Source organism: Dreissena polymorpha, chromosome 2, assembly GCF_020536995.1.
Source record: "Dreissena polymorpha isolate Duluth1 chromosome 2, UMN_Dpol_1.0, whole genome shotgun sequence".
Taxonomy (NCBI): Eukaryota; Metazoa; Mollusca; class Bivalvia; order Myida; family Dreissenidae; genus Dreissena; species Dreissena polymorpha.
This window is the reverse complement of record NC_068356.1, coordinates 104,266,419-104,291,083: the sequence shown is the minus strand read 5'-3', so window position 1 is coordinate 104,291,083 and position 24,665 is coordinate 104,266,419. Positions and strand designations below refer to the sequence as shown.

Sequence of the window (24,665 nt, the reverse complement as noted above, 5' to 3'; positions counted from 1 at the left end):
AACACATATAGTTGTTAAGTTACCATGTAAAAACCTGATATAGGAGTTGATAAAGAAACATTAAATTTGGATTCTTGCAAGCGTTCCAAAATGAATATCAAACAATGTGACAAGAGAACCCAGACAAGCAAAAGCAAAGACACTTAGATAAACAACCCAATTTATGAGAGATCATTGAATCCTGCTTTTTAATTGTAATAAAGGCATTAAAAAATGAGCTTTCATGGGGAAAACATCTTTAGTTTGCTTGATTTATTTATAGAGCTTGTTCCATGTTATAAGCATTTTGAAGAACATTGTTAATTCTTAACTATATTATTCACATAAAAGGGAAAATTATATCTATAGAAAATAAAAATTGTATTTCATATAGGATTACCTTTTTTTTCTGTAAAAAATCCTTCACAGCTTGAACACTATTTTTCTTGCCAAGTAAACTTGTGTAGACTCTAGAAAAATCAGTTTGAGGTATGGATCAATCATTTCAAAGGTAATTAACATTCAAATTAATAGTGAACTAAAAATAATAAACAAGAGATTTGTTTGTCAGAAACACAATGCCCCCTATTGCGCTGCTTTGAAGCCATATATTTGACCTTTGACCTTGAAGACAGACAGACAGACAGACAGACAGACAGACAGACAGACAGGCCAGACCAGGCCAGGCCAGGCCAGACCAGACCAGACCAGACCAGACCAGACCAGAAAGACCAAAAACAATATGCTATGTACCTTTTGTTAATTTTAGACTGTATGCATAAAAAGTGTTTGCCAAAAATAAGATAATAAATACAGCCTACAGGTATGGAAATAATATCATATCAACACTTGTTAAAATAATTAAGTCTTTTAAGCCTTTCACATATCAATTTCTTACCAGATTTACTCAAAATTATATAATGGATGGTAGCATTCTTTTTACGTCCAACAGAAATAAAATAAATGGTGCATGGTCATGCTTATTCTGATGATTGCATCAATACAACATCAATTATCTTCTTACACTACTAATAGGCAAGTTATACTAATGTACCCGGTACACGTACCTGATCCTGTTTTTCAGCTGCAAGGACTCTTCTATCATCTGCGAGACAAACCTGACCTCCCCACCCCAGGCAATACTCTCTACCTCACTTGCAGTGGATATGGAGCTTGCGTCTGAGCGGTCATCACTGCGAGCTGTAGTGATACCCTGGGCCTCAAGGTGATCTGAGTAGAATGGAGGGTTGCACATGCTAAAGTCGAAAGTTTCTGTGCTGCCTTCAAGCAGACCAAGCAGCAGAGTGTCCTCGGTAACCTTGACAACTGTTGGAAACGGAAATAGGCATTTGAGGCATTTAATTAACAAATTGAGAAAAACATTCTGCATTATACGAGGAAAATTAGGATAACACTTAGCATTTATTTTATTTTTCCACATGATGGATCATTTTATTTGAATCTGACAAATTGGTAAAAAGGGCAAAATGTGGACATTCAACAATAATTTATATTAGTCTACAGTCTTAATTTCAAACCTTCACTGGAAAATTGAGAAAGTACTGCAAAGCCTGCACATAAAAAGTAAATGGAAAAGTGAGTACAGTAATTATTTCAAGTTTCCGGATACGTTTTCGAACATCCCCTTTTTTAACCAAAATAAATATTTTTCATGAGTCTATATTTTCTGACAAATAATACAAATACAAATACATGTCACTTATATAGCGCAAAAATTATTATTAAAATATTCTATTGCGCTTCACAAACACTGCACATTGGTTATCCGTGAAAATGATTGAACAAATGAGTTTTAAATGACAAACGGATTTTCATCCATTATTAATAATACCGTAATTACTCTATGTTTTCGGACACTAAGTTCAATAGCATAAGCGTTATGACAATTACCAGGGGTAATTAACAGTTTAATTATCTACCGCAATGGTACTACCCCTTCTCAGTAAAATAACTGTGACAAATACTAAACGCTTCAAAGTGTGATGCACCCTATTGCAAGTTTTACGAACAATGGAAGGTGTTAGACAACAACTATCGGAAATGAACAAACAAAGAATTCATAGTTTGCTTTTTTTATTGCGTTAATTACAGGTTCATACTAGCGAGTATCGGTACATCACATGCTCATCTTTGAACATGTTGGTCAAAGTACAACCTTGTAGTATCTTTCTGTCAAATAAATTAAGCATTTAAAATGCAGTGCAAACATATATAACTGTAATTTATACTACACAGTATGGTATTTTACAAGGGTGTGCTATTACCCGTAGTCGTTGATACAATTGACGCTATTTTCAGCCACTTCAGTTTTCGGACACCCGTATTTTGTGAATATTTTTCAGATCTAAGTTTTCGGACACTACATTTTTTTAAATTATTTTTAAGTGTCCGAAAACATAGAGTAATTACGGTTATTAGATTATCATGTATACCGGTAATAAACAATGGTTTAACCCAACAGCATTTGAAATAGAGCATTCAGGAAGCAGTATGGTTATTTGTTTATAACATTTTTATATACAGCGTATAATAGGGATAGTGCATTATTGTGTGCTGTTTTCAAACACTTCAATAATGACTTATTCAGGCAGTAGCATACTATTACAAATACTTACCTTTTTGTACGATTCTTTGCAGCATTGAAACTTATTCTGTTCCAAACAACAATCTTGTTACCTTTTATTTTATCTCCCATGGCATTCTGCTCGATGTTTTTTCTAGCAAAGAGGATATTTTCATCATCTACCTCAGATGCCAAGAAGGACCATCCGTTCTGTCTGCAGCCAAGCAGAGGATATATGCAACTGGACCCTGAACCTAGGATACATATGATCTTTGTTTGTATTAGATTGCACATTTGAAATAAGCTGCATAGAAATTCCATAAAAAAGTAAAACACCAGTTGCTCCAGCAGTATTGCATTCCTATTATGCACAAATTTGTGGTCCATTATGGCAAAGCTTATACAAGCAAATAATCAAAATCCTGCCATGGTATTCTGTAACATTTAAGAAAATAAATGTTTTATAAGGATACAATACATGTATTGAATTTTATTTCCCAATTGTCAATTATATTTACTCCATTTATTTGGAGTTAAAGGTGTCAAACAGGTGAAATACAATTTTAACAAGGGCTGTTTGTAAAACATGCATGCCCCCCATATGGGCTGTCCGTTGTAGTGGCAGCCATTGTGTGAATACGATTTTTGTCACTGTGACCATGACCTTTGACCTAGTGACCTGAAAATTAATAGGGGTCATCTGCGGGACACGATCAATGTACCTATGAAGTGTCATGATCCTAGGCAAAAGCGTTCTTGAGTTATCATCCGAAAATCCTTTTACTATTTCGGGTCACCGTGACCTTGACCTTTGACCTTGTGACCTCAAAATCAATAGGGATCATCTGCAAGTCATGATCAATCTACCTATGAAGTTTCATGATCCTAGGCGTATGCGTTCTTGAGTTATCATTAGAAAACGATTTTACTATTTCAGGTCACCGTGACCTTGACCTTTGACCTAGTGACCTCAAAATCAATAGGGGTCATCTGCGAGTCATGATCAATCTACCCATGAAGTGTCATGATCCTAGGCAAAAGCGTTCTTGAGTTATCATCCGAAAATCATTTTACTATTTCAGGTCACCATGACCTTGACCTTTGACATTGTGACCTCAAAATCAATAGGGGTCATCTGCGAGTCATGATCAATCTACCTGTGAAGTTTCATGATCCTGAGCATATGCGTTCTGGAGTTATCATCCGAAAACCACTTTACTATTTCAGGTCACCGTGACCTTGACCTTTGACCTAGTGACCTCATAATCAATAGGGGTCATATGCGAGTCATGATCAATGTACCTATGAAGTTTCATGATCCTAGGCCCAAGCGTTCTTGAGTTATCGTCTGCCAACCACCTGGTGGACGGACCGACCGACAGACGGACATGAGCAAAGCAATATACCCCCTCTTCTTCGAAGGGGGGCATAAATATTTATTTTTTAAACATTTTTAAAAAGCAATCACCTTCCAATATCATAACAAGAGCACCGCCTTGCGGGTGCAGACCGCTCATCTATTTTTTTTAAAAAGGTGAAGGAACCTATCTCAATTTCAATCACAAAGGAAGGAGGGGTAAAGTGGAGGGGGGGGGGGGTGTATAGTGTGGGGGTGTGGTCATTTATTACATTTTCTCCCAAAAATGCAAAAAAAAATTCTTTTGGTGGGGGATTCTTGGGTGGGATGGTTGGACAGTATTTCAAAAATAAAATAATACAAAAAAATATTTGTGTTTAAATAAAAACAAAAATTGGGGGGGGGGGGGTTGGATTGGGGGGAGTATAGTGTTAGGGTGTGGTGGTCATATTTATTAGATGATCTTAAAGAAGAAACAAAACTTTTGGGGGGTGGGGCATTGGGGGGGCTTGGGGAATGGTTTGGGAGGAGTCTATTGTGGTATGTCAGGTAAGAGTTGTTATGTCAAAGTATCAATCAAATCTAATCATAAATTAAGAATTTTAGAAAAATTTAATAATTGAGAGTCAAGGTCATTCAAAGGTCAAGGTAAAATTCAACTTGCCAGGTACAGTACCCACATGATAGCATGAAAGTAATTGAAGTTTGAAAGCAATAGTCTTGATACTTTAGAAGTAAAGTGGATCTAAACACAAAATTTAAGCATATATTCAAAGTTACTAAGACAAAAAAGGGCCATAATTCCGTAAAAATGACAACCAGAGTTATGTCCTTTACTGTACCCTCATGATAGTTTGCGAGTGTTCCAAGTATGAAAGCAATATCTATGATACTTTAGGGGTAAAATGGACCAAACACAAAACTTAACCAAATTTTCAATTTTTTAAGTATAAAGGGCCCATAATTCCGTCAAAATGCCAGTGAGTCAGAGTTACATAACTTTGCCTGCACAGTCCCCTTATGATAGTTAGTAAGTGTTGCAAGTATGAAAGCAATAGCTTTGATACTTTAGGAATAAAGTGGACCTAAACACAAAACAACCAAATTTTCAATTTTCTAAGTATAAAAAGGGCACATAATTCTGTCAAAATGCCAGTCAGAGTTACATAACTTTGCCTGCACAGTCCCCATATGATAGTTAGTAAGTGTTGCAAGTATGAAAGAAATAGCTTTGATCCTTGAGGAATAAAATGGACCTAAACACAAAACTTTACCAAAATTTTCAATTTGCTAAGTATAAAAAGGGCACATAATTCTGTCAAAATGCCAGTCAGAGTTACATAACTTTGCCTGCACAGTCCCCTTATGATAGTTAGTAAGTGTTGCAAGTATGAAAGCAATAGCTTTGATACTTAAGGAATAAAATGGACCTGAACACAAAACTTAACCAAAATTTTCAATTTTCTAAGTATAAAAAGGGCACATAATTCTGTCAAAATGCACGCCAGAGTTATCTTACTTTGCCTGCCCAGTCCCCTCATGATAGTAAGTAAGTGTACCAAGTTTGAATGCAATAGCATTGATACTTTATGAGAAAAGTGGACCTAAACGCAAAACTGAACCGGACGCCAACGCCAAGGTGATGACATTAGCTCATATTTTTTTTTCAAAAATACTTTAAAATGGATGAGCTAAAAATGAGCAACTTTATCCAATTTAATCCATAGCGATTTCACATCTGCATAGCAGCACAAAACCTAAGCCTTAACAAAGATCAGTTCAGCCCACAAGTATAGGAGTGATAACTGACCTCTGTACTGCAGTCAAGTCAGATCAACAGAAGTGCACAGGTTGTTTGGAATGCAATAGTATTTTTTGACAAAGCATCTTTAGATGTTATCATATTGTCATATCATACCAATATCTATTCCACGAGCAGGGGTCTCCTGTCCAATTATGTCTTCCAGCCAAAGTATGTAGTTCAACCTCTGAGGTACCGTTGGTATAAGTCTGTCTAGAGGCAGAGAAACTTTCACGCCAAAGTCGTGCTCCAGCAAGGCCCTGGTAAGAGCTCTGGCAGCTATTGGGTCCTTAAAGTCTATTGTAACTTTACCAGTCTCACTTGTAGAGGATGCATCTTGAAAGTAGTCATACTTTGCAGCAAGTTCTTTAAAATCCGGTTTTCTACTTTTATATTTGTTCCTTGGGTGCATAAACTTATTGAGGGCCATAGTTCAATAAAGTTGTTCTTAAAGGGAAAAAATACAGAAAGTTATTTAAGATATCTTACAAATATCCTTGTTTGTTGTGTAATTTTATGTTAAGGATCCTCTTTGGAAGCGGATTTAGGCCAGGGCCCTCAATCTATCAAATCTGCCACCGAATTTCGGCGGCGGTCCCCCCGCCTGAAAAGTATACTTTTTCCCCTTTTGAAGAGAAAAATTCCCCCCCCCCCCAAAAAAAAAAATTTTTTTTTTTTTTTTATAGAAAGATGTGTCTCATGATTATTATATCTCAATTCTATTTCAATTTAATCTTTTCAAACATACAACATTATGAAAAATGCAATAAATATAGTGCAAACATGTACAAATGAAATAATGAGAGAGTAAGTAAACAAAATCCCCCAACAAGATGTCTTTGTGAAACACAATGTCCCCCTATATGATGTTTGACCTTGTAGGATGACCTTGACATTGTGAAGGATGACCTTGACCTTTCACCACTCAAAATGTGCAGCTCCATGAGATACACATGCATGCCAAATATCAAGTTGCTATCTTCAATATTGCAAAAGTATTCATAAAATAAGCGATTTGGGCCACATATATTTGATCTCTGTCCTTGAAGGATGACCTTGACCTTGACCTTTCACCACTCAAAATGTGCAGCTCCATGACATGCACATGCATGCCAAATATCAAGTTGCTATCTTCAATATTGCAAAAGTATTTATAAAATAAGCGATTAGGGCCACATTTATTTGACCTCTGACCTTGAAGGATGACCTTGACCTTGACCTTTCACCACTCAAAATCTGCAGCTCCATGAGATACACATGCATGCCAAATATCAAGTTGCTATCATCAATATTGCAAAAGTATTCATAAAATGAGCGATTTTGGCCACATATATTTGACCTCTGACCTTGAAGGATGACCTTGACCTTGACCTTTCACCACTCAAAATGTGCAGCTTCATGAGATACACATGCATGCCAAATATGAAGTTGCTATCTTCAATATAGCAAAAGTTATTGCAAAATGTTAAAGTTGGCGCAAACAGACAGACCAACAGACAGACCAACAGACAGGGCAAAAACAATATGTCCCCCACTACTATAGTGGGGGACATAAAAAGGGAAACGCCGCAAAAATTCCCCCTCCTAAGGGCTGTGGACCCCTTCCCCCAAAGTAGTGTGAGGGCCCTGTAGGCCAAAAAAAAATAGGTCCGTTTCCGGTGGCCCGACCGTGTCTCCCAAATCGGCGCCGACCCTCAAATTTGTATTGGGTTCGCCAAAAAAATAAAAAATACTTCATTTTCGTTCATATTCATATAAGATGTAATATCAAGCTAACAAAGCATATATATACATGTATTTCTTATTATAAGCTTTAGTAGCCTTCCATTCTAGTACACCCCCCCCCCCCAAAAAAACACACACAAGAGGGCCTGAAAGGCCCAAAGTCCCTCACCTGAGATTCAAAGGAACTGACCTGTTCTGTGCAGCCCAAGATGTCATTAGAACAAAATGTCAGGGCCCTCAATCCATTTTAGGGGAAGCGGGTCGCTACCCTCACGAGGGGGAATTTTCGCGGTGTTTCCCTTTTTGGGAGATTTTTTAATTACTCTCTCATTATTACATTTGTACATGTTTGCACTATGTTCATTTCTTTTTTCATAATTAAGTATGTTTAACAAGATTAAATTGAAATAGAATTGAGATATAATAATCATGAGACACATCTTTAAACAAGATTTCCGCGGTCGGAGATGACCGCATTGAAGCCGGATTTTTGATTTAAATGACAGGAAAGTACCTTTCGTGTTTTTGTCAATGCAATACTTAAATTACTGAAATATTGTTCAAAGGTCAAAATGAAATGTAAGTACTTTTCAAGGCATGAGCAAACCTTGTGTTATGTTTTGAATGCATGCATATACATGAACAACAATAACATTTAAGGTCACAAATATGAACTTGAATTGACAATTAGGAAAGTTTGATCTCAATTTTTTTATTAGCAAATTAGTAACATATTGTTTGAAGTTTCCATCAATTTCATTATCAAATGTAAGAAAATAAACTTAGATGAAATAATACTATTTATTGTTTTGCTTTCACATACCTACACAGAAATCCAGACAGCCTTATGATCACTCCAAAAGGTTTCTATCACACCAGTTCTAGCAGATAGATTGGACACATAAATATGATCCAAGCTTGAATGATAGTCTGTGGTTTAACATTTTAACATTTTAACATTTAAGGTCACAGTGACCTTGACCTTCAAATGAATGACATTGAAATGACCAGTGGTCATCTTCTAGTACTGGCCAATCTTTATTTCAAGTTTGAAGACTCTAGGTACAAGCATACCAAAGTTATAACATGAAATAAGAACTTTAACATTTTTACATTCAAGGTCACAGTGACCTTGACCTTCAAATGAATGACCTTGAAATGTCCAGTGGTTACTTACTAGTTCTGGCCAACCTTCATGTCAAGTTTCAAGACTCTAGGTCCAAGCATACCAAAGTTATAACAATTTTAACATTTTATATTGAAGGTCACAGTGACCTTCACCTTCAAATGAATGACCTTGAAATGACCAGTGGTCATCTGTTAATCCTGGCCAACCTTCATGTCAAGTTTGAAGACTCTAGGTCCAAGCATACCAAAGTTATACCATGAAATAAGAACTTTAACATTTTTACATTCAAGGTCACAGTGACCTTGACCTTCAAATGAATGACCTTGAAATGACCAGTGGTTACTAACTAGTTATGGCCAACCTTCATGTCAAGTTTCAAGACTCTAGGTCCAAGCATACCAAAGTTATAACAACTTTAACATTTTTTATATTGAAGGTCACAGTGACCTTGACCTTCAAATGAATGACCTTGAAATGACCAGTGGTCATCTGTTAATCCTGGCCAACCTTCATGTCAAGTTTGAAGACTCTAGGTCCAAGCATACCAAAGTTATACCATGAAATAAGAACTTTAACATTTTCGAGCACGCCGCCACCCCGCCCGCCCGCCCGCCCCCCCGCCCGCCCGACAACATCAATCTATAAGCCGAGATTTTTTCGAAAAAAATCCGGCTAAAAAGTGTTGTTTTTTTTGTGTTTTTTTTTAATCTGACGGGGAATTTTTCCCCCAAAAAGGGGAAAAAAGTATACTTTTCAGGTGGGGGACTGCGGCCAAATTTCGGCCGCAGATTTGATAGATTGAGGGCCCTGAATATTCTTACCAACTTTCATGACTAGTGAACAACCTGGCAGCCATGTTTTTAAACAGACCAGAACCATTTTCATACACATCCAAGATATCATTAAAACAAATATTCTGACAAAGTTTAATGAAGATTCATGAAGCCATATAAGGAAAAATGCCCCACCCCTGCCCTGGTGACCATGTTTTTCAAGCAACTGGAACCATTTTCGAACTTGTCCAAGATAGCATTGGGACAAATCTTCTGACAAAGTTTCATGATGATTGGACAATAAATATGGCTTCTAGAGTGCTAACAAGGTTTTATTATAGCTATATAAGGAAAAATGCCACGCCCCCTTGGCGGCCATGTTTTTCCACCAACCAGAACCATTTTCGAACTCATCCAAGATATCATTGTTACAAATCTTGTGACCAAATTTCATGAAGATTGGACAATAAATGTGGCCTCTATAGTGTTAACAAGGTTTTACTAAAGAAATATATGGCCAAATTCGGAAAAATGCCCCGCCCCGTGGTGGCCATGTATTTCAAGCAACTAAAACCATTTTCGAACTCTTCCAAGATATTATTGGTATGAATCTTCTGACCAGGTTTCATGAAGATCGGACAATAAATGTGGCCTCTAGAGTGTTAACAAGATTTTACTATAGCCATATAAGGAAAATTGCCACGCCCTTTGGCAGCCATGTTTTTCAAGCAAACGTAACCGTTTTCGAACTCATCCAAGATATTATTGAGACCAACCTTCTGACCAGATTTCATAAAGATTGTACAATAAATGTGGCCTCTACAGTGTTAACAAGGCAAATGTTGACGCCGCACAACGGACGACGGACTACAGGTGATCACAAAAGCTCACCATGAGTACATTGTGCTCAGGTGAGCTAAAAAATCCCTACCTACCGACCCTGTTTTTTTATTTTCCAAGGAGACCAGAAACAGACCTTTTTTTTTTTGGCCTTCAGACTTCCCGAAACTCCGTGGGACCTACGGACATGTACGACACAAACAGTCAAGGGCCGATCTAAATTCTTAACTCTTCGGCCCAAAATGTCCGACACAAATATTTTCGGGTTTTCCCAAGAAATTAAAAGTATTTATAGAACATCGGCGAAATACAGCGGAATACTCACTTTGCCGATTTTGTGAAATACGAGATTTTGTGAAATTCGAATGTATTCATCGGTCAGTTAACCCGCTGTTGATTGGTCCAAAGTTGTCTTGTCAAAAATCGGAAATAATCTGTCCGTGCTCGGTGAAAAATGTTCTAGAAATACATTTGGTTGCCTGCTTATTGTCGACAAGTAAATAAATGCATGCTTCAAGCCAGGATCGGTACATTTGACCATCATTCGATCGACTTTTAGTTTAAACAAAAGTGAAAGTTAAACAAAGCAACAGCTTGCAGTTATCAACGATATCAAGGAACACTCACGGAGTTTAACGGGGATTTATAACCAGGTGATTTCGTTTTCATTTTCCTTCTTTTGAATTAAGTAAATTTGTAGTAAATAAGTAAATATACATAATGTGGAAGTTTTTTAATGTCGCAAAGCTTGAAAATCCAAAACGGGTTGCAGACGCAAAAGCTCGTGAGCTAGTGGAAAAAATACAAGGATAAGCGCCCCCTCGTAAATTCGTTGAGTCTTGGAAGACAGGCAGACCATGAATTTCAACAAATTACTTTGTAACTCAAAACAATGTGATTCTTAAGAATAAACTGATGTAATCGTTTCTTTCCAGAGCAATTGCTCCCACGGAGCCCGAGCCTGGACAGTCGCAGAACGATGAAAAAGACTGGGAACAAGACGGCAGTGAAGATGACATTAAGCTTTTAAATTGATACAATACAGATAGTGATTTTATTAGTGACTAATAATGAGGAAGTGGATGTTAACAAACTTTGTTACACTACTTTGTTACTCAAAGTAATATGATAAAAAATAAAATGATAAAGCAATATTTACGTATTTCTAATTATTTACATTTTTCTCAGTTTTGTTTGAATTTCACGTATGTTCTTTGGTCTGACAAAATAACCTAAGGTCTGACAGAAAATTCTGAACAGTCAGACCAAATGTCTGACTGACGGCTGTTGAGTTTCAGGAAGTCTGGCCTTATGTCCGCTATCCTACACAAGTTTCAAAAGTTTGAATAATTCAATTCATCAATATTTAAACATTGAATTTCCTAGTCCACTCATAACACTAGTTTTGAATCAAGGACAGGTATTCCAGATCAAGTCACGTAAACATTTACTAATGCTGGGGATAGTTTCAAAATTATGTTTAACTGTCAAATAGCTTGCTTAGGCCTAAAAAAACAAGAGCACACCGCCTTGCGGGTGCAGACCGCTCATCTATTTTCTTTTGAAGGTGAAGGGACTCTCAATTCCAATCACAAAGGAGGGAGGGGTGGAGTGAAGAGTGGTGTATAGTTTGGGGGTGTGGACATTTATTACATTATCTTCCAAAAATGCGGAAAAAAAAAATGCACACACAAAAAAAAAAAATGGGGGTGGGGGGGGGGGGGGATGGGGGGAGGGGATTCTTGGGTGCGATGGCTGGACGGTATTTCAAAAATAAATTAATAAAAATAAAAATTTGTGTTTTTTAACCGTTTCAAAAAAAATAAAATTGGGGGGGTGGGGTGGGGGGGGGGGGTAAAGTGTGAGGGTGTGGTGGTCATTTGTGAGATGATCTTAAAAAAAAAAATAGGGGGGGGGATTCGGGGGAGGGGGAGGGGGGGGGATTCGGGGGAGGGGAGGGGGGGGGGAGGGCATGGGGGATGGTTTGGGTGGAGTCTATTGTGGTATGTCAGGTAAGATTAGTTTTGTCAAAGTATCAATCAAATCTAATCATAAATAAAGAAGTTATGGCAATTTTAGCAAAATTGAATAATTTGACCTTGAGAGTCAAGGTCATTCAAAGGTCAAGGTAAAATTCAACTTGCCAGGTACAGTAACCTCATGATAGCATGAAAGTATTTGAAGTTTGAAAGCAATAGACTTGATACTTTAGAAGTAAAGTGGATTGAAACACAAAATTTTACCATATATTCAAAGTAACTAAGTCAAAAAAGGGCCATCATTCTGTAAAAATGACAACCAGAGTTATGCAACTTGTCCTTTTACTGTACCCTTATGAAAGTTTGCGAGTGTTCCAAGTATGAAAGCAATATCTATGATACTTTAGGGGTAAAGTGGACATAAACACAAAACTTAACCAAATTTTCAATTTTCTAAGTATAAAGGGCCCATAATTCCGTCCAAATGCCAGTCAGAGTTACATAACTTTGCCTGCACAGTCCCCTTATTATAGTTAATAAGGCTCGATTGGTCATTGTCGGCTCGGGTACTACTTTCATGTACCCCGGGTACATGTTAGTATACTTACATGTACCCCGGGTACGGTAAAAATACTCAAACGTACCCGGCCGACATTAGACTGTACCCGAGTTTATTCTCGCCCAACATCCCATGTCGTAAAACGCGCTACCTATTACCTCAATTACGAAACAAACTTCTTTTTGTTAATGTATCAACATGCTTTCTGAGTATGAGTTTCGATAATATAGAGGCCATTTAACATAAAATTAACATAAATATTAAAATAATTATTTTTTTTTAAAGCCGACAACGACTGATTTAGCGTTAAAATTCCCGGGTACGTTCAAGTATATTTACTCTACCCGGGGTACATGTAAGTATACTTAAGTGTACCCGGGGTACACGTAAGTAGTACCCGAGCCGACAATGACCAATCGAGCGTTAATAAGTGTTGCAAGTATGAAAGCAATAGCTTTGATACTGTAGGAATAAAGTGGACCTAAACACAAAACTTAACCAAATTTTTAATTTTCTAAGAATAAAAAGGGCACATAATTCTGTCAAAATGCCAGTCAGAGTTACATAACTTTGCCTGCACAGTCTCCTTATGATAGTTAGTAAGTGTTGCAAGTATGAAAGCAATAGCTTTAATACTTAAGGAATAAAATAGACCTAAACACAAAACTTTACCAAAATTTTCAATTTTCTAAGTATAAAAAGGGCACATAATTCTGTCAAAATGCACAACAGAGTTATCTTACTTTGCCTGCCCAGTCCCCTCATGATAGTTAGTAAGTGTACCAAGTTTGAATGCAATAGCATTGATACTTTATGAGAAAAGTGGACATAAACGCAAAACTTAATCGGACGCCGACGCCGACGCCAAGGTGATGACAATAGCTCATAACTTTTTTTTCAAAAAAAAGATGAGCTAAAAAACGTATTTTTAATGTCACATTACCATGCTAACGTACTGCATAACAATAAATTATACCATACATCATAAAGTCATTTAATTTCGCGACATTTAATTTGACAACTTAAACTCAATATATTTTGATTGTCATGAATGTTCTATGTAACGGGGGGATATTTCGTAACTCATTTGATCGAAAACTGCGATATGAACACAAGAACGTTGCTTTTACCTGCAAACTGAAGATAATAATGCACAATTAAAACACACTTGCGTCTAACACTACCACGCATTAACGTTATTTCCTGCGAAATGCGCATGCGCAATTAAATTACATTTTTCGACAGTTCGTGTGGGCAAATAAGCGACGGATTTCAACAATATTTCTCTGCCATTTACACAATTTCCAATTGATTTTAATAAGGTACAGTTGATTTGATGATTGTGGAAACATAAACTCATTTCTTAAAAATGATTGTTTTAAAGATACCGAATCCACTTGTCAAAAACGTAACGCCTGTAAAAAAAATATGGCGGTCAGGACATGTCTCACTCTCATTCATTATCAGATAATAGATCTGAATGCATACAAGTAATTGCCGTACGTGTCATTTGTTAATATTTAACATAAAATATTAAATCAATAAAGTAGTTGCGAGTTAAATTTATACTGTTTGTTAAATTTAAACTGTCATCATAAAACTTTTATCTTAAACTTTGATAATATTAACAAACAAATAGATCTTAACTCTGTGACAGTTGCATAAACAAAACAGACTGTCATTATCCTCCGATTTAAAGCATTGTGTAACCACTACATTAGTGCATTGGTCAGCTTCATTTTGCAATTTATGTGGAAATTTAATGAAGAAGACCAATCAGGGCTTGCACTAAGCGGCGTACGGCCGTATATTACGCCCGATAATTGTTTCCATACGCCGATAACAAAACCCCATGACGTCCACTGTACTTCCTTAAAATTGGTCATACGCCGAAAATAGCAAACCGTGACGTAAGCTGTCGATTAAAATAACACTTCAATCAACACTGCTTTCTGCTGACTCAATGTGTTTTGCACACGTCTCGATCAGTCTTCACTCCGCCTCCTTATATTTGCTACCGCCCGCAGGTGATTAGCAAGTTTATTGTGTGTTGTTTATCTAACGGTTACACAATTTACCCCCTCCCCCCCCCCCAGCGCGGATCGCAAATGCAGTCGCTTTATATTGGTTGCTTTAACAACACACTCGTGCCTCTTTGCGCGTGCCGTTTGTTGTCTAATGATTAGGAGATAACTGCTGCTGGTTTTGGGCAGACGGCACGGTAAAAGAAAGACGACAAAAATAATTAAAGAAAAACAAAACTGATCAAAGTTTAATTATACGAGGCATATAATTACATAGATTCACTACCATATTAGGTCCCGCAAGTTTTCTCAGTTTGTTAATCCACCGATAATTACGAGTAATAACCATCTTATATTAACTGCAATCACAGTTCATTTTCTATACTAACAAGTCATTTTACTAGTAAGAAACATTCAGAAAACACATTTCCTGGATTAGATATAATTATCCGAGTAGAATTAAATTGCAACGTCATGACCTTCGACTTTGCAAATGGCTGACCTATTGTAACATTCAACCCGCGTTCAGTTCAAAGCTGGCGATTCAAATTACAAGTAATGTTGGTTCAATAATGGAGAAAACATTAAATGGATTTAACAAACATTTGATAAGGTGTGCTAAACCAGATAACAACATGGAAAGTTTGGATTATTAAAGTTAAACTGGTTAGGCATTTATTAAGTGTACATATTTCGGACATGTATAGTATTCGGATAAACAGTAATTGATATACTAGATGCTCCATCATGACCATTCATTAAGATTGTGTTTTGTTGCAAATGCAGTCATAGGGATGAGGAAAATAAAATGACAATAAATATGTGATGCAAAGGTGCAACCGCACATATCTCAATTTACTTAAATGTGCTGAATGAATTAAATGTGTTATGATTAAGTAGATTTTAATGAGAATTTATTGTTTTTAGAATGAACATAGTTAAATGATAGAAATAATAACAGTTTTGAAATTAACATGTTTTGTCTTTTAAGTCGATATTGTTTGCACAAACTTATACCCTGATTTTCCAAACTTCTCCCTATTTTTAAAGCCTTGGGTAGTCTCCGCCTTGTTGTACGATATATCTAGTTACTTTCACAGAATTAAAGTGACTCAAAATGGATGGGAAGAGTTTGTGATCATTTACGCAGTTGACATTCCGTTAACATCAACATTAAAGATGTTTGGACTTCAAACATTTTTGAGTGGGACTTCCATAAGTAAAGGGCAGGAAGTCAGGACTTCCAAAATTTATTTCTTAGTGCAAGCCCTGAGACCAATAAAATGTATCGAATATGGATACACTTTGATTGTTTTATTTGAAATAAGAATTGGAAATGCATTTATACCAGTTTTTCCTCATTTTGTTGTAAGTGTACAGTCCAACCCCTCTTAAGCAGCCAGTCAAGGGAAACGGCAAAATTGGCTGCTTAAGCTGGGTGGCCCCTTAAGAGGGGATTGGGTCATAGGGAGTCTGGAGTTGATGAGTGCATGGCCAACTGTTCAATTTTTGTATAAACAAAATGGTAAATATGTGTACATGTACTAAACAATGTATATACTTAAAATAATTTTATTTCTTCCTTTCTAAAATCAGCTATAAGACAACATTTTCATTCAAAAAAATATTCTATTCATCTTTCTAATCATCATCAATATCAGCATCATCAGAATCAAGTCAATGAAAAAGAATCATTCTCATGATTCATTGTTTACACAATGCGCGTTGTATGGCCCCAATGCACTCATGATGGGAACAGTTGTGAATCAGTTATGCGTGAATAACTCCCGTGTCACTATAAATCGATAATTTAGTCGGTTTATTGCAGTTTTATGGCTTTAGTTAGTTTAAAGTTTTGTAATACCTACCACACAAATTGGTCCCGACAGTGATCTTCTCCACGTTAAAATCGTGGCCAGTTACTTAAGAGACTGATAATACCAACCGGGTGTAATCCTCGTGGTAATCGTGCTTTTCATGCATCATATTATAAAACATTTTTTCGACGCATAAAGGGTTTTATCAAAATTAATATTCAAATCATTGTAAATATGAAACCAATATAAATGTTTTGTTTAATTCCCAAATGAGAATAATAATTTGTAATCCGAAACACACTCCCGATTGTTTTATGTTAACGAGACGTTTACCAATTCTAGCATAAAAAAGTCCTCATGTATTTCCTTTTTTCCTTTGTCCCGACAAAAGCGCGTGAAAATTATGCACCAATGTACAGTGTCACGCCATACCCATGGAAAGCTTGCTTGTATTGATTTTTGGATAAAAACTTTATAGCACAGACAACATGTAGATCAGTTGATTTCGGTTAAAAGTTTGGTTGTTCTTTTTAACTTTAACTAGCCGATAATTGTCATAAATGTGTGCTTTAAATAGTATGATTCAACAGCGTCAAATAATAAATTATGAATCTCTTTTCCAGTAATAATAGGTGATATTCGCACATGCGGAAACAAAAAGATCAAATGGTCGCATATTGCTTGTAACCCGATAACCCCATAATCCGCCGCTAATTAATTGCAATTTGCACACCCTCTGTCAAAATGTTTATCACACATCACGCTTCAGTACTACAGAGCCTAAACCGCAGACTGGAAGTACGTATCGATTTTTTCGCCGTTGCGTCGGTGTAATTTTGCCAATGTACATGACTAACTTACTCGTGCGTGACCATTATGGGGGAAATTTAACATTTGGGATGCAAAATTGCTGGCTGCTGGCCGGAGAAACGGGGTTACTGTCTAAGAGGGGTGCATTATTTAGTGTTTATATGATGAGGGGTGACCGGAAGTAGGGGTTGGACTGTATTTAGTTTCAAGCGTAGTAATATAAGTGAAATAAAGAAGCCTCGTTTTTAATGTAAACAAAAGGATCCATATCAGGAGACGCTTAATATCAGGGAATTGTACAATATTGTTATAAACTTGTTCCTCAGTTTATAAGAATCGAATATTGCCTCATAGATGCCATGCATCCTTATTTCAGTTGGATAGTCCCACTTTTGGAATTGTTGTTTGGCCATTTGTTAGAAAACAAAGCTTGTCCTTATAAGTTTCAAAAAAATCTTTCAAAAACTTGCAATTCAAGCTCCGTTATGCAAAATCTGAAAATTACTGATTCCTTTACATGTACATCCTGCAAATAACAACACTTGCTAGCCATCTGTCCCATAGCTGTTAAAATCGATTAATATACTGTCCCATAGCTGTTAAAATCGATTAATATATTAAGTTTGTTATACTTTTACCCTACTAGGAAGCAAAGAGACCATTATACATGTAAGCAAGATACCATGTACACATGCTATACATTTATACAAAGGATAAAATTGTCAAACAGTTTTTACCATTGTCTGGACATAAGCAAAATGGTTACCTCTAAAAGCATGAATAGTGCAATACTCCAAAATATCTGTAGCACACCAGTCCAGACAATCGGATATTTAATCACTCAAAATATACTTTGTGAAAAGAAGTAAATGCGTTAATAGTTAGTTTTTTTTTTATGAAAGTTTCATGGAAATTTGGATGCAATCATGTGTGACAGTGTGCTACTGACCTTTGACACATTTTGTTTTATACAATAACAATTCCAAATCATTCAGGCAATTTTAAAATGATATACAACAAATGACCACCATGAGAAGATGGCATGTCATGTTTAACACACATCTTAATGAAGGCTAAGATCACAATGAGTGACTTGAAGAGAAAAACAACTTTTTCAGACTGTAACTTGTAGTATAAATGACCACTGTAATGATACAGCCTCTCCAAAGAAGTATTGTCTGCCTATGAGATGGGTCACAACAAATAGATAAAAGGCAAACTTCGCCATAAAGTAGCTTTACAAGTCTATAGCTTCATCATGCAATTTTAACTAACTTACCACAGATGTTAAACGTAAGGAAAGTATGTGTCCAATGTTACACCAGTCCGCTTTCCTTAAAGGTCGAGGTCAAACTCAAAGGATATGTTGATGGAGGTAAAGGCCCTGTTTGGGGTCATCTGTATCTGACCCCGGAGCTTTCACTGTTCATGTAATGTATTTCATGTAAATCTCGTGTCCTGATTAAATACGTGCTCAAGTTATGCTTCGTATACAAGGACGCGTAAGCTTAGGCTTTATATTTGATTGCTGAATCATACAATTTCCTAGCTCAGTAAACTTTGTAGCACATTAAAAAAAAGGCGAACCTTTACTGTCAGTAAAACAAAGTACGTCTACAATGCAACACTTGTTGAAATAGGACAGTTTTGACTTGTTTGAAGTTAAGTTATTGTATCACCTGTCCTCATTGTGGAATCACTGTGCCTAAGGGCTGAATGGCTGATAAGATTAAGGAGCAGAATAGCTTTTAGGTAGCATCATGTCAATTTTAAACAGAGGTTATTGTCAAGGTTTGCATGCGCAATGATCATCCAACTGTCAAAACACTGAAGTTGTTAGCTATTGAATATTCTTAGATGCAACTCATTTGTAAAAATTAGATTATAGCTTTTTTAATTGCAAGTTTGAAATGAACACAAGCCATTCAAATTTATAAAGTGTGTCTTAACAAACCGGCTGAGATGTGTGTGCACTGTTTATCATCCTATTATAAATGTTATAGAAATAACTGAGACAAAGTAACATGTCCCTTTTTCGACGTTCGGAAAGCATAGAAATTATGATGAAAATGATATATTGAGCACCAAATACAGTGCAGCCAACGCGGAACAAACATAATCCTAGGTCACGCCATGGCCAGAACTCTAGTACTCGGCGGACCCGTCGTGTGTTCACGAGGGGTATCGCCGAGGCATGCGGCATCGATCTGCGCAATGCTGCCGAGTCTGTAATTACCTCGCATACTTTCACTGCATAAATCTGCTGCATACGTACTCGGTGAATCAAGTGCAAGATATACACCTACATGTACATTTGTGTACTGTCGATACCTAGATTTACGCTGCTTTCATAGTTATTATAAATTCACGTTTTAATAAGCGGATATGATTTTTATATGATGCTTTATAGACTATTTATATAATATCACGTCCTCAAATATATGCGACACATATGTGCCATAACAAATTATTGTTGATTAATTACGCACAACTGTAAATGTTTCGTTCGATTCTCAAATGAGCATTGTTCAATTTGTAATCCGAAACACGCTTCCGAATTGTAATGCTAACGCGACATTAACAAATTAGGCAGACATGTAGAACGTCGCATGGAAAGTGTTGGTGTATTTTGTGTTGTATAAAACATGAACATCATGTCAGGCGTTTTACGCGTGTTCAGTGAGAAAAAACGCCCCAATTGCACGTTATTTCATCACATCTTTAAATAGAAACAAATGCCAAAATTTATTTGACACTGAAGAAAAATGGCGAATGTTTGTATTTCTTGAAATTCATGATAACATTTATCGTAAATATTTACCAGAATTTGCTTTAAAATGGAATATACAGGATTATCGGGTAATGAGTCGAGACGGGAAAAAAGTAATTATACAGTAATAGATACATTAAATTAATTATGATTTTAAATATTATTGTTTGTTTTTTTAATCAATTGACTATCTAATCATTTTTATGTCCCCCACTATAGTAGTGGGGGACATATTGTTTTTGCCCTGTCTGTCTGTTGGTCTGTCTGTCTGTTTGCGCCAACTTTAACATTTTGCAGTAACTTTTGCTATATTGAAGATAGCAACTTCATATTTGGCATGCATGTGTATCTCATGAAGCTGCACATTTTGAGTGGTGAAAGGTCAAGGTCATCCTTCAAGGTCAGAGGTCAAATATATGTGGCCAAAATCGCTCATTTTATGAATACTTTTGCAATATTGAAGATAGCAACTTGATATTTGGCATGCATGTGCATCTCATGGAGCTGCTCATTTTGAGTGGTGAAAGGTCAAGGTCATCCTTCAAGGTCAGAGGTCAAATATATGTGGCCAAAATCGCTCATTTTATGAATACTTTTGCAATATTGAAGATAGCAACTTGATATTTGGCATGCATGTGCATCTCATGGAGCTGCTCATTTTGAGTGGTGAAAGGTCAAGGTCATCCTTCAAGGTCAGAGGTCAAATATATGTGGCCCAAATCGCTTATTTTATGAATACTTTTGCAATATTGAAGATAGCAACTTGATATTTGGCATGCATGTGTATCTCATGGAGCTGCACATTTTGAGTGGTGAAAGGTCAAGGTCATCCTTCACAAGGTCAAGGTCATCCTACAATGTCAAACATCATATAGGGGGACATTGTGTTTCACAAACACATCTTGTTAAAGATTTTTTATTTTATGATGCGCATCAACTCGGCGTCATATCGTGGCATTCTGACGCTCAACGGCCGACTTGATTCCGCGGATCGCGAAATATGTTTGTTCCGCATTGGCTGTCATGTTAAATGAATATTGTTGGAATATCAAATACCCATCACACTAAAAATATTATTTCATGAGGAAAACTCCCTGTACAAAACTTTTGATTTTTAACACCATACGCAAATTCAAAATCTACAATAAGATAATTGATGAAAATAAATCAATCTGAGAGCAATACTTTTTACTCATGAATAAGGTACTGGTAGTCATAAAGACAGCCTCGTTGACCCATATATTGATGAATTGCTTGTTACCCTAGCAATTCACATGGTTTCAACCAGTCTCTGACCTTAACATTAGCAGTGATTTTTTTTGCTTTAATTTGTTACAGCCTGTGCCTTTTGAATTGGGAAAATTAGCGCGATAAACCGTGAAATTGGAAAAAATAGCGTGATAAATCATGAAATTGGGAAAAATGAAGCATTATAAATAGGACTAGGATTATAAGTAACAGAAGTGATATTGTTTTTAAGTGCATGTTCAGGGAGTTTTCTAGAAAAGGAGTCTGGTCAAATTGTTTTTTTTTAATCAATAAATGTGGCAAGTTTGTTTTAATCAATAAAAGTGGCAAGTTTGGGAATGATTTATGGACAAAAATGACTAAATTCAAGTTATATATTTTGTAAGATGTTTAAAAAATAAAGTTGAGATCTAGATTTAAGAAATCATAATTAAGTTATATGAGACTTCTTTCTAAAAAAAAAAAAAAAATATTTTTTTTTTTTTTTTTTTTTTTTTTGGAAGTTGGGCTTTTTTGGGGAAATTTTGGTCAGAATTTTGGGAAAAAACGTGTATTTTTGCGATTGGGAAGCAGCCGAAATTCGGCTGTAAATTTGAGCAAAAAAAATCACTGATTAGTATAGAACACTAATGCGCTTTAAAGCCTTTTTCGGCATAGCTGTTTAATTAAGCTTTTCACCTTAAATGACCTTTAAACGCCAGCAGACACTAATGAATACATTCAAATATTTCATTGGCTGGTTCGAGAGAAATCCCTTGAACTTTGGCTACAATACTGTGTATGTGCACAGGGTAAAGGATGAAGCACTGTTTGGTTAAAGAATTCGAGACTACTCTCTGCATGTTCAAACGACAAAAAGACACAAATTGTCGTCTAGTTACAATTTTGCGTGAAAATCCATCTTGCAGAATTTCATAGTCTGTACTTCGTTACTAAATCGTCAGGGGAAGACATAACTGACTATTGATAAACACAGTTTTGCTTTCAAGATTGAAGAACGTGTTATTAACCTTAGTTGTTGCGGAAAGCGAAAAACTAAAAATGTAATATATGATTAACATTGAAGGATCGAAAATCTGAACCAAACTGGATTTATTTGTAAAGCAAGCCACATCTTGTGTGTAAGACTTAAAAGTAAAGGTCTAACTTGAGCCAGTTAAGGGTCAAATGTCAGACCCAAAGAATTACTTACCAGTCAAATGTCTAATGTTTTCAAATAATAGTTTGTTTGGAGTGTAACTTTAATTTTTATGCATATCAATAAAAAAAATAATGTTCCGAAAATGTTAAAATTTTCAGAGGGTGCACCACCCCTCTGGCAAAGATCAAGGTCACACCTAGTCCAAAGAACGTGTGACTGTGAATGGCGCAGCTTGTAAAATACTTATTGTATAATTGATGACCTTCACATGTTGCTTATATTATATGTTTATATTTAACATGTTTAATATTTTCAGTCAGTGTTTTTTGGTCAATTCTGGGGCCAAATCAAACCCAATCTCAAAAAGTATACATTTTTTTCCAAATGAATGTCTTATTCATCAACAGTCATGCTTCGTTGCATACTTTATATATAACATCACACTGAACATGTATACAGAACTGTTTTTAACCAGTTACTGGTTTTTGAGTCAGTAAATATTTGTACTTCTCTACTGACATCTTTCTGAAGGTTACATGAAAGAACAAGCTAACATTATCTGTGTTCTACCAGTATATGTATGAAAGTTCCTGCCATGAATTTTCAGAGTAATACTTGTATTAGATAATCAATACTGGAGATAAAGCCAGCCAGACATCTGCTGTTCAATATTCCAATTTTGCACAATTCCTGTACTTTGCCAGCCTGCATGCCAATTCCTGGTCATGTTAACATTTTCATATAAAGGCTTGCAGGGATGTATCAAATATTGCCTCACTGGATGACAAATCTCTGTTCTGTTGGTTTTTTATGTGTATATAGATTTTTTTTTACGGATAACATATTGGTATAGACATGTACTATTTACACTTTGTCATAATTTACCAAACGTGCAATGTTTCCACCGTGTAAACATTCGTGTGACATTCCGGGCCTGTAATTACACTATTTATGTAATGTGTGAGAAAAATGTTATGCTAAATGCAGGCTATTTTTTCAGACATCCTTTTTTATCATTTTGAAGCATATGTACATTTGATGATTATAGTTCCATGGGAAAGTTGTGGAATTTACTTTGCTGCGACATGTTACACATGATGATCATGCATTATTTTGTTCAGTTCTGAAAATCCTGATACTTGTTAATAAATGCCATTTATAAAATTGAACTTTGATACTTTTCAGCAATGGAACTGAGTGTTTAAGTTCAGGAGGACAGTTAAACAGTAACAATGGTGCTGTCTCAAAGGCAAAAGGATGAATTGTAAGTAAACCAAAAATGGTGATCTATGTGCCTTATTTATTATTTGAAATTATTACGGAGTGGATCAGATACATGTGCCATGAGTGCATCTTCTGTTGTACATCTCATGTTGTAATTAGTCTTTTGTAAACACTCGTTTTAACAGAATTTTGGCAAGTTGCCATTTGCTCAAGATTTTCATATTGATTTTTCATTTACTTGTGCGCTGTTGTGTAGTTTCATGATTTATTAATTAACTTATTTGCATAGAAATTGCAATTCAGAAATTTACTCTTTTTATACAAACTAAGGGTTGCAGAAATAAAAATGTGTTGCCAGAATTTTTATTTGTCTCCATTTTCGACAATGTTGATCGACAGTGGGAACCCTGCAATAGCCCAATTAAAAAATTATTTGAACGTCTGTTAAATCTATATATTATATATATACATTATATTATTGATTATTCATGTACAATCTAAATGTTGCAAAAATATTAATTTTCTAGAACTTTAAATGACTTTATACAGTTAAATAGAAATAATATAGGCCATTCAATCATAGTGCAACAGTCATATACTATTTTTATTTTGGGAAATTATTTTAAAAATTCAAGAATTATATTTTATCTCTGAAATGTGTTTACTTAAATACCAATATTGCCCAAAATGATATTGATATTTATTATGTTTTAGAATTTTAGTAAATTTGTGGGTAGTGGTGACAATCTACTTTTTCTCCTTTGGTCTATAAAAGATGGAATGTGATATTTGTCAATTGAAGGCTTTCAATATTTATGTATTGATTTTATTATAGAAGCATATAGAAAATATGATCCAATTAATAAGTTAACGCTATGAAAGAAGATGACAAACTCTTTGCAGAC

General features: G+C 35.8%; 3 protein-coding genes across 4 annotated transcripts in view; 2 read left to right on the top strand and 1 right to left on the bottom strand.

The window, feature by feature from the left end:
* The window catches only part of LOC127868347 (protein pelota-like), a 50,665-nt gene extending 47,609 nt beyond the window's left edge, over positions 1-3,056 (top strand). Inside the window, exons 13-14 of the transcript XR_008044088.1 lie at positions 1,064-1,204; positions 2,722-3,056. The gene's annotated coding sequence lies outside the window, so the exon portion shown is untranslated. The remainder of the gene's footprint in view (positions 1-1,063; positions 1,205-2,721) is intronic.
* Positions 1-14,077, bottom strand: part of LOC127868342 (RNA N6-adenosine-methyltransferase mettl16-like) — a 31,840-nt gene extending 17,763 nt beyond the window's left edge. The window contains exons 1-5 of one of the 2 annotated variants that reach the window (XM_052410021.1): positions 13,857-14,077; positions 5,839-6,168; positions 2,677-2,817; positions 1,047-1,305; positions 380-449 (exon numbers count right to left, since the gene is read on the bottom strand). In XM_052410021.1, coding sequence (XP_052265981.1) covers positions 380-449; positions 1,047-1,305; positions 2,677-2,817; positions 5,839-6,151 — 783 coding nt within the window. In that variant the 5' untranslated portion in view covers positions 6,152-6,168; positions 13,857-14,077. The remainder of the gene's footprint in view (positions 1-379; positions 450-1,046; positions 1,306-2,676; positions 2,818-5,838; positions 6,169-13,856) is intronic. The other variant, XM_052410022.1, reaches the window with a different exon arrangement.
* Positions 13,921-24,665, top strand: part of LOC127868346 (lissencephaly-1 homolog) — a 43,470-nt gene continuing 32,725 nt past the window's right edge. The window contains exons 1-2 of the mRNA XM_052410031.1: positions 13,921-14,048; positions 23,722-23,800. Of these exons, the coding sequence (XP_052265991.1) occupies positions 23,769-23,800 (32 nt within the window). The 5' untranslated portion in view covers positions 13,921-14,048; positions 23,722-23,768. The remainder of the gene's footprint in view (positions 14,049-23,721; positions 23,801-24,665) is intronic.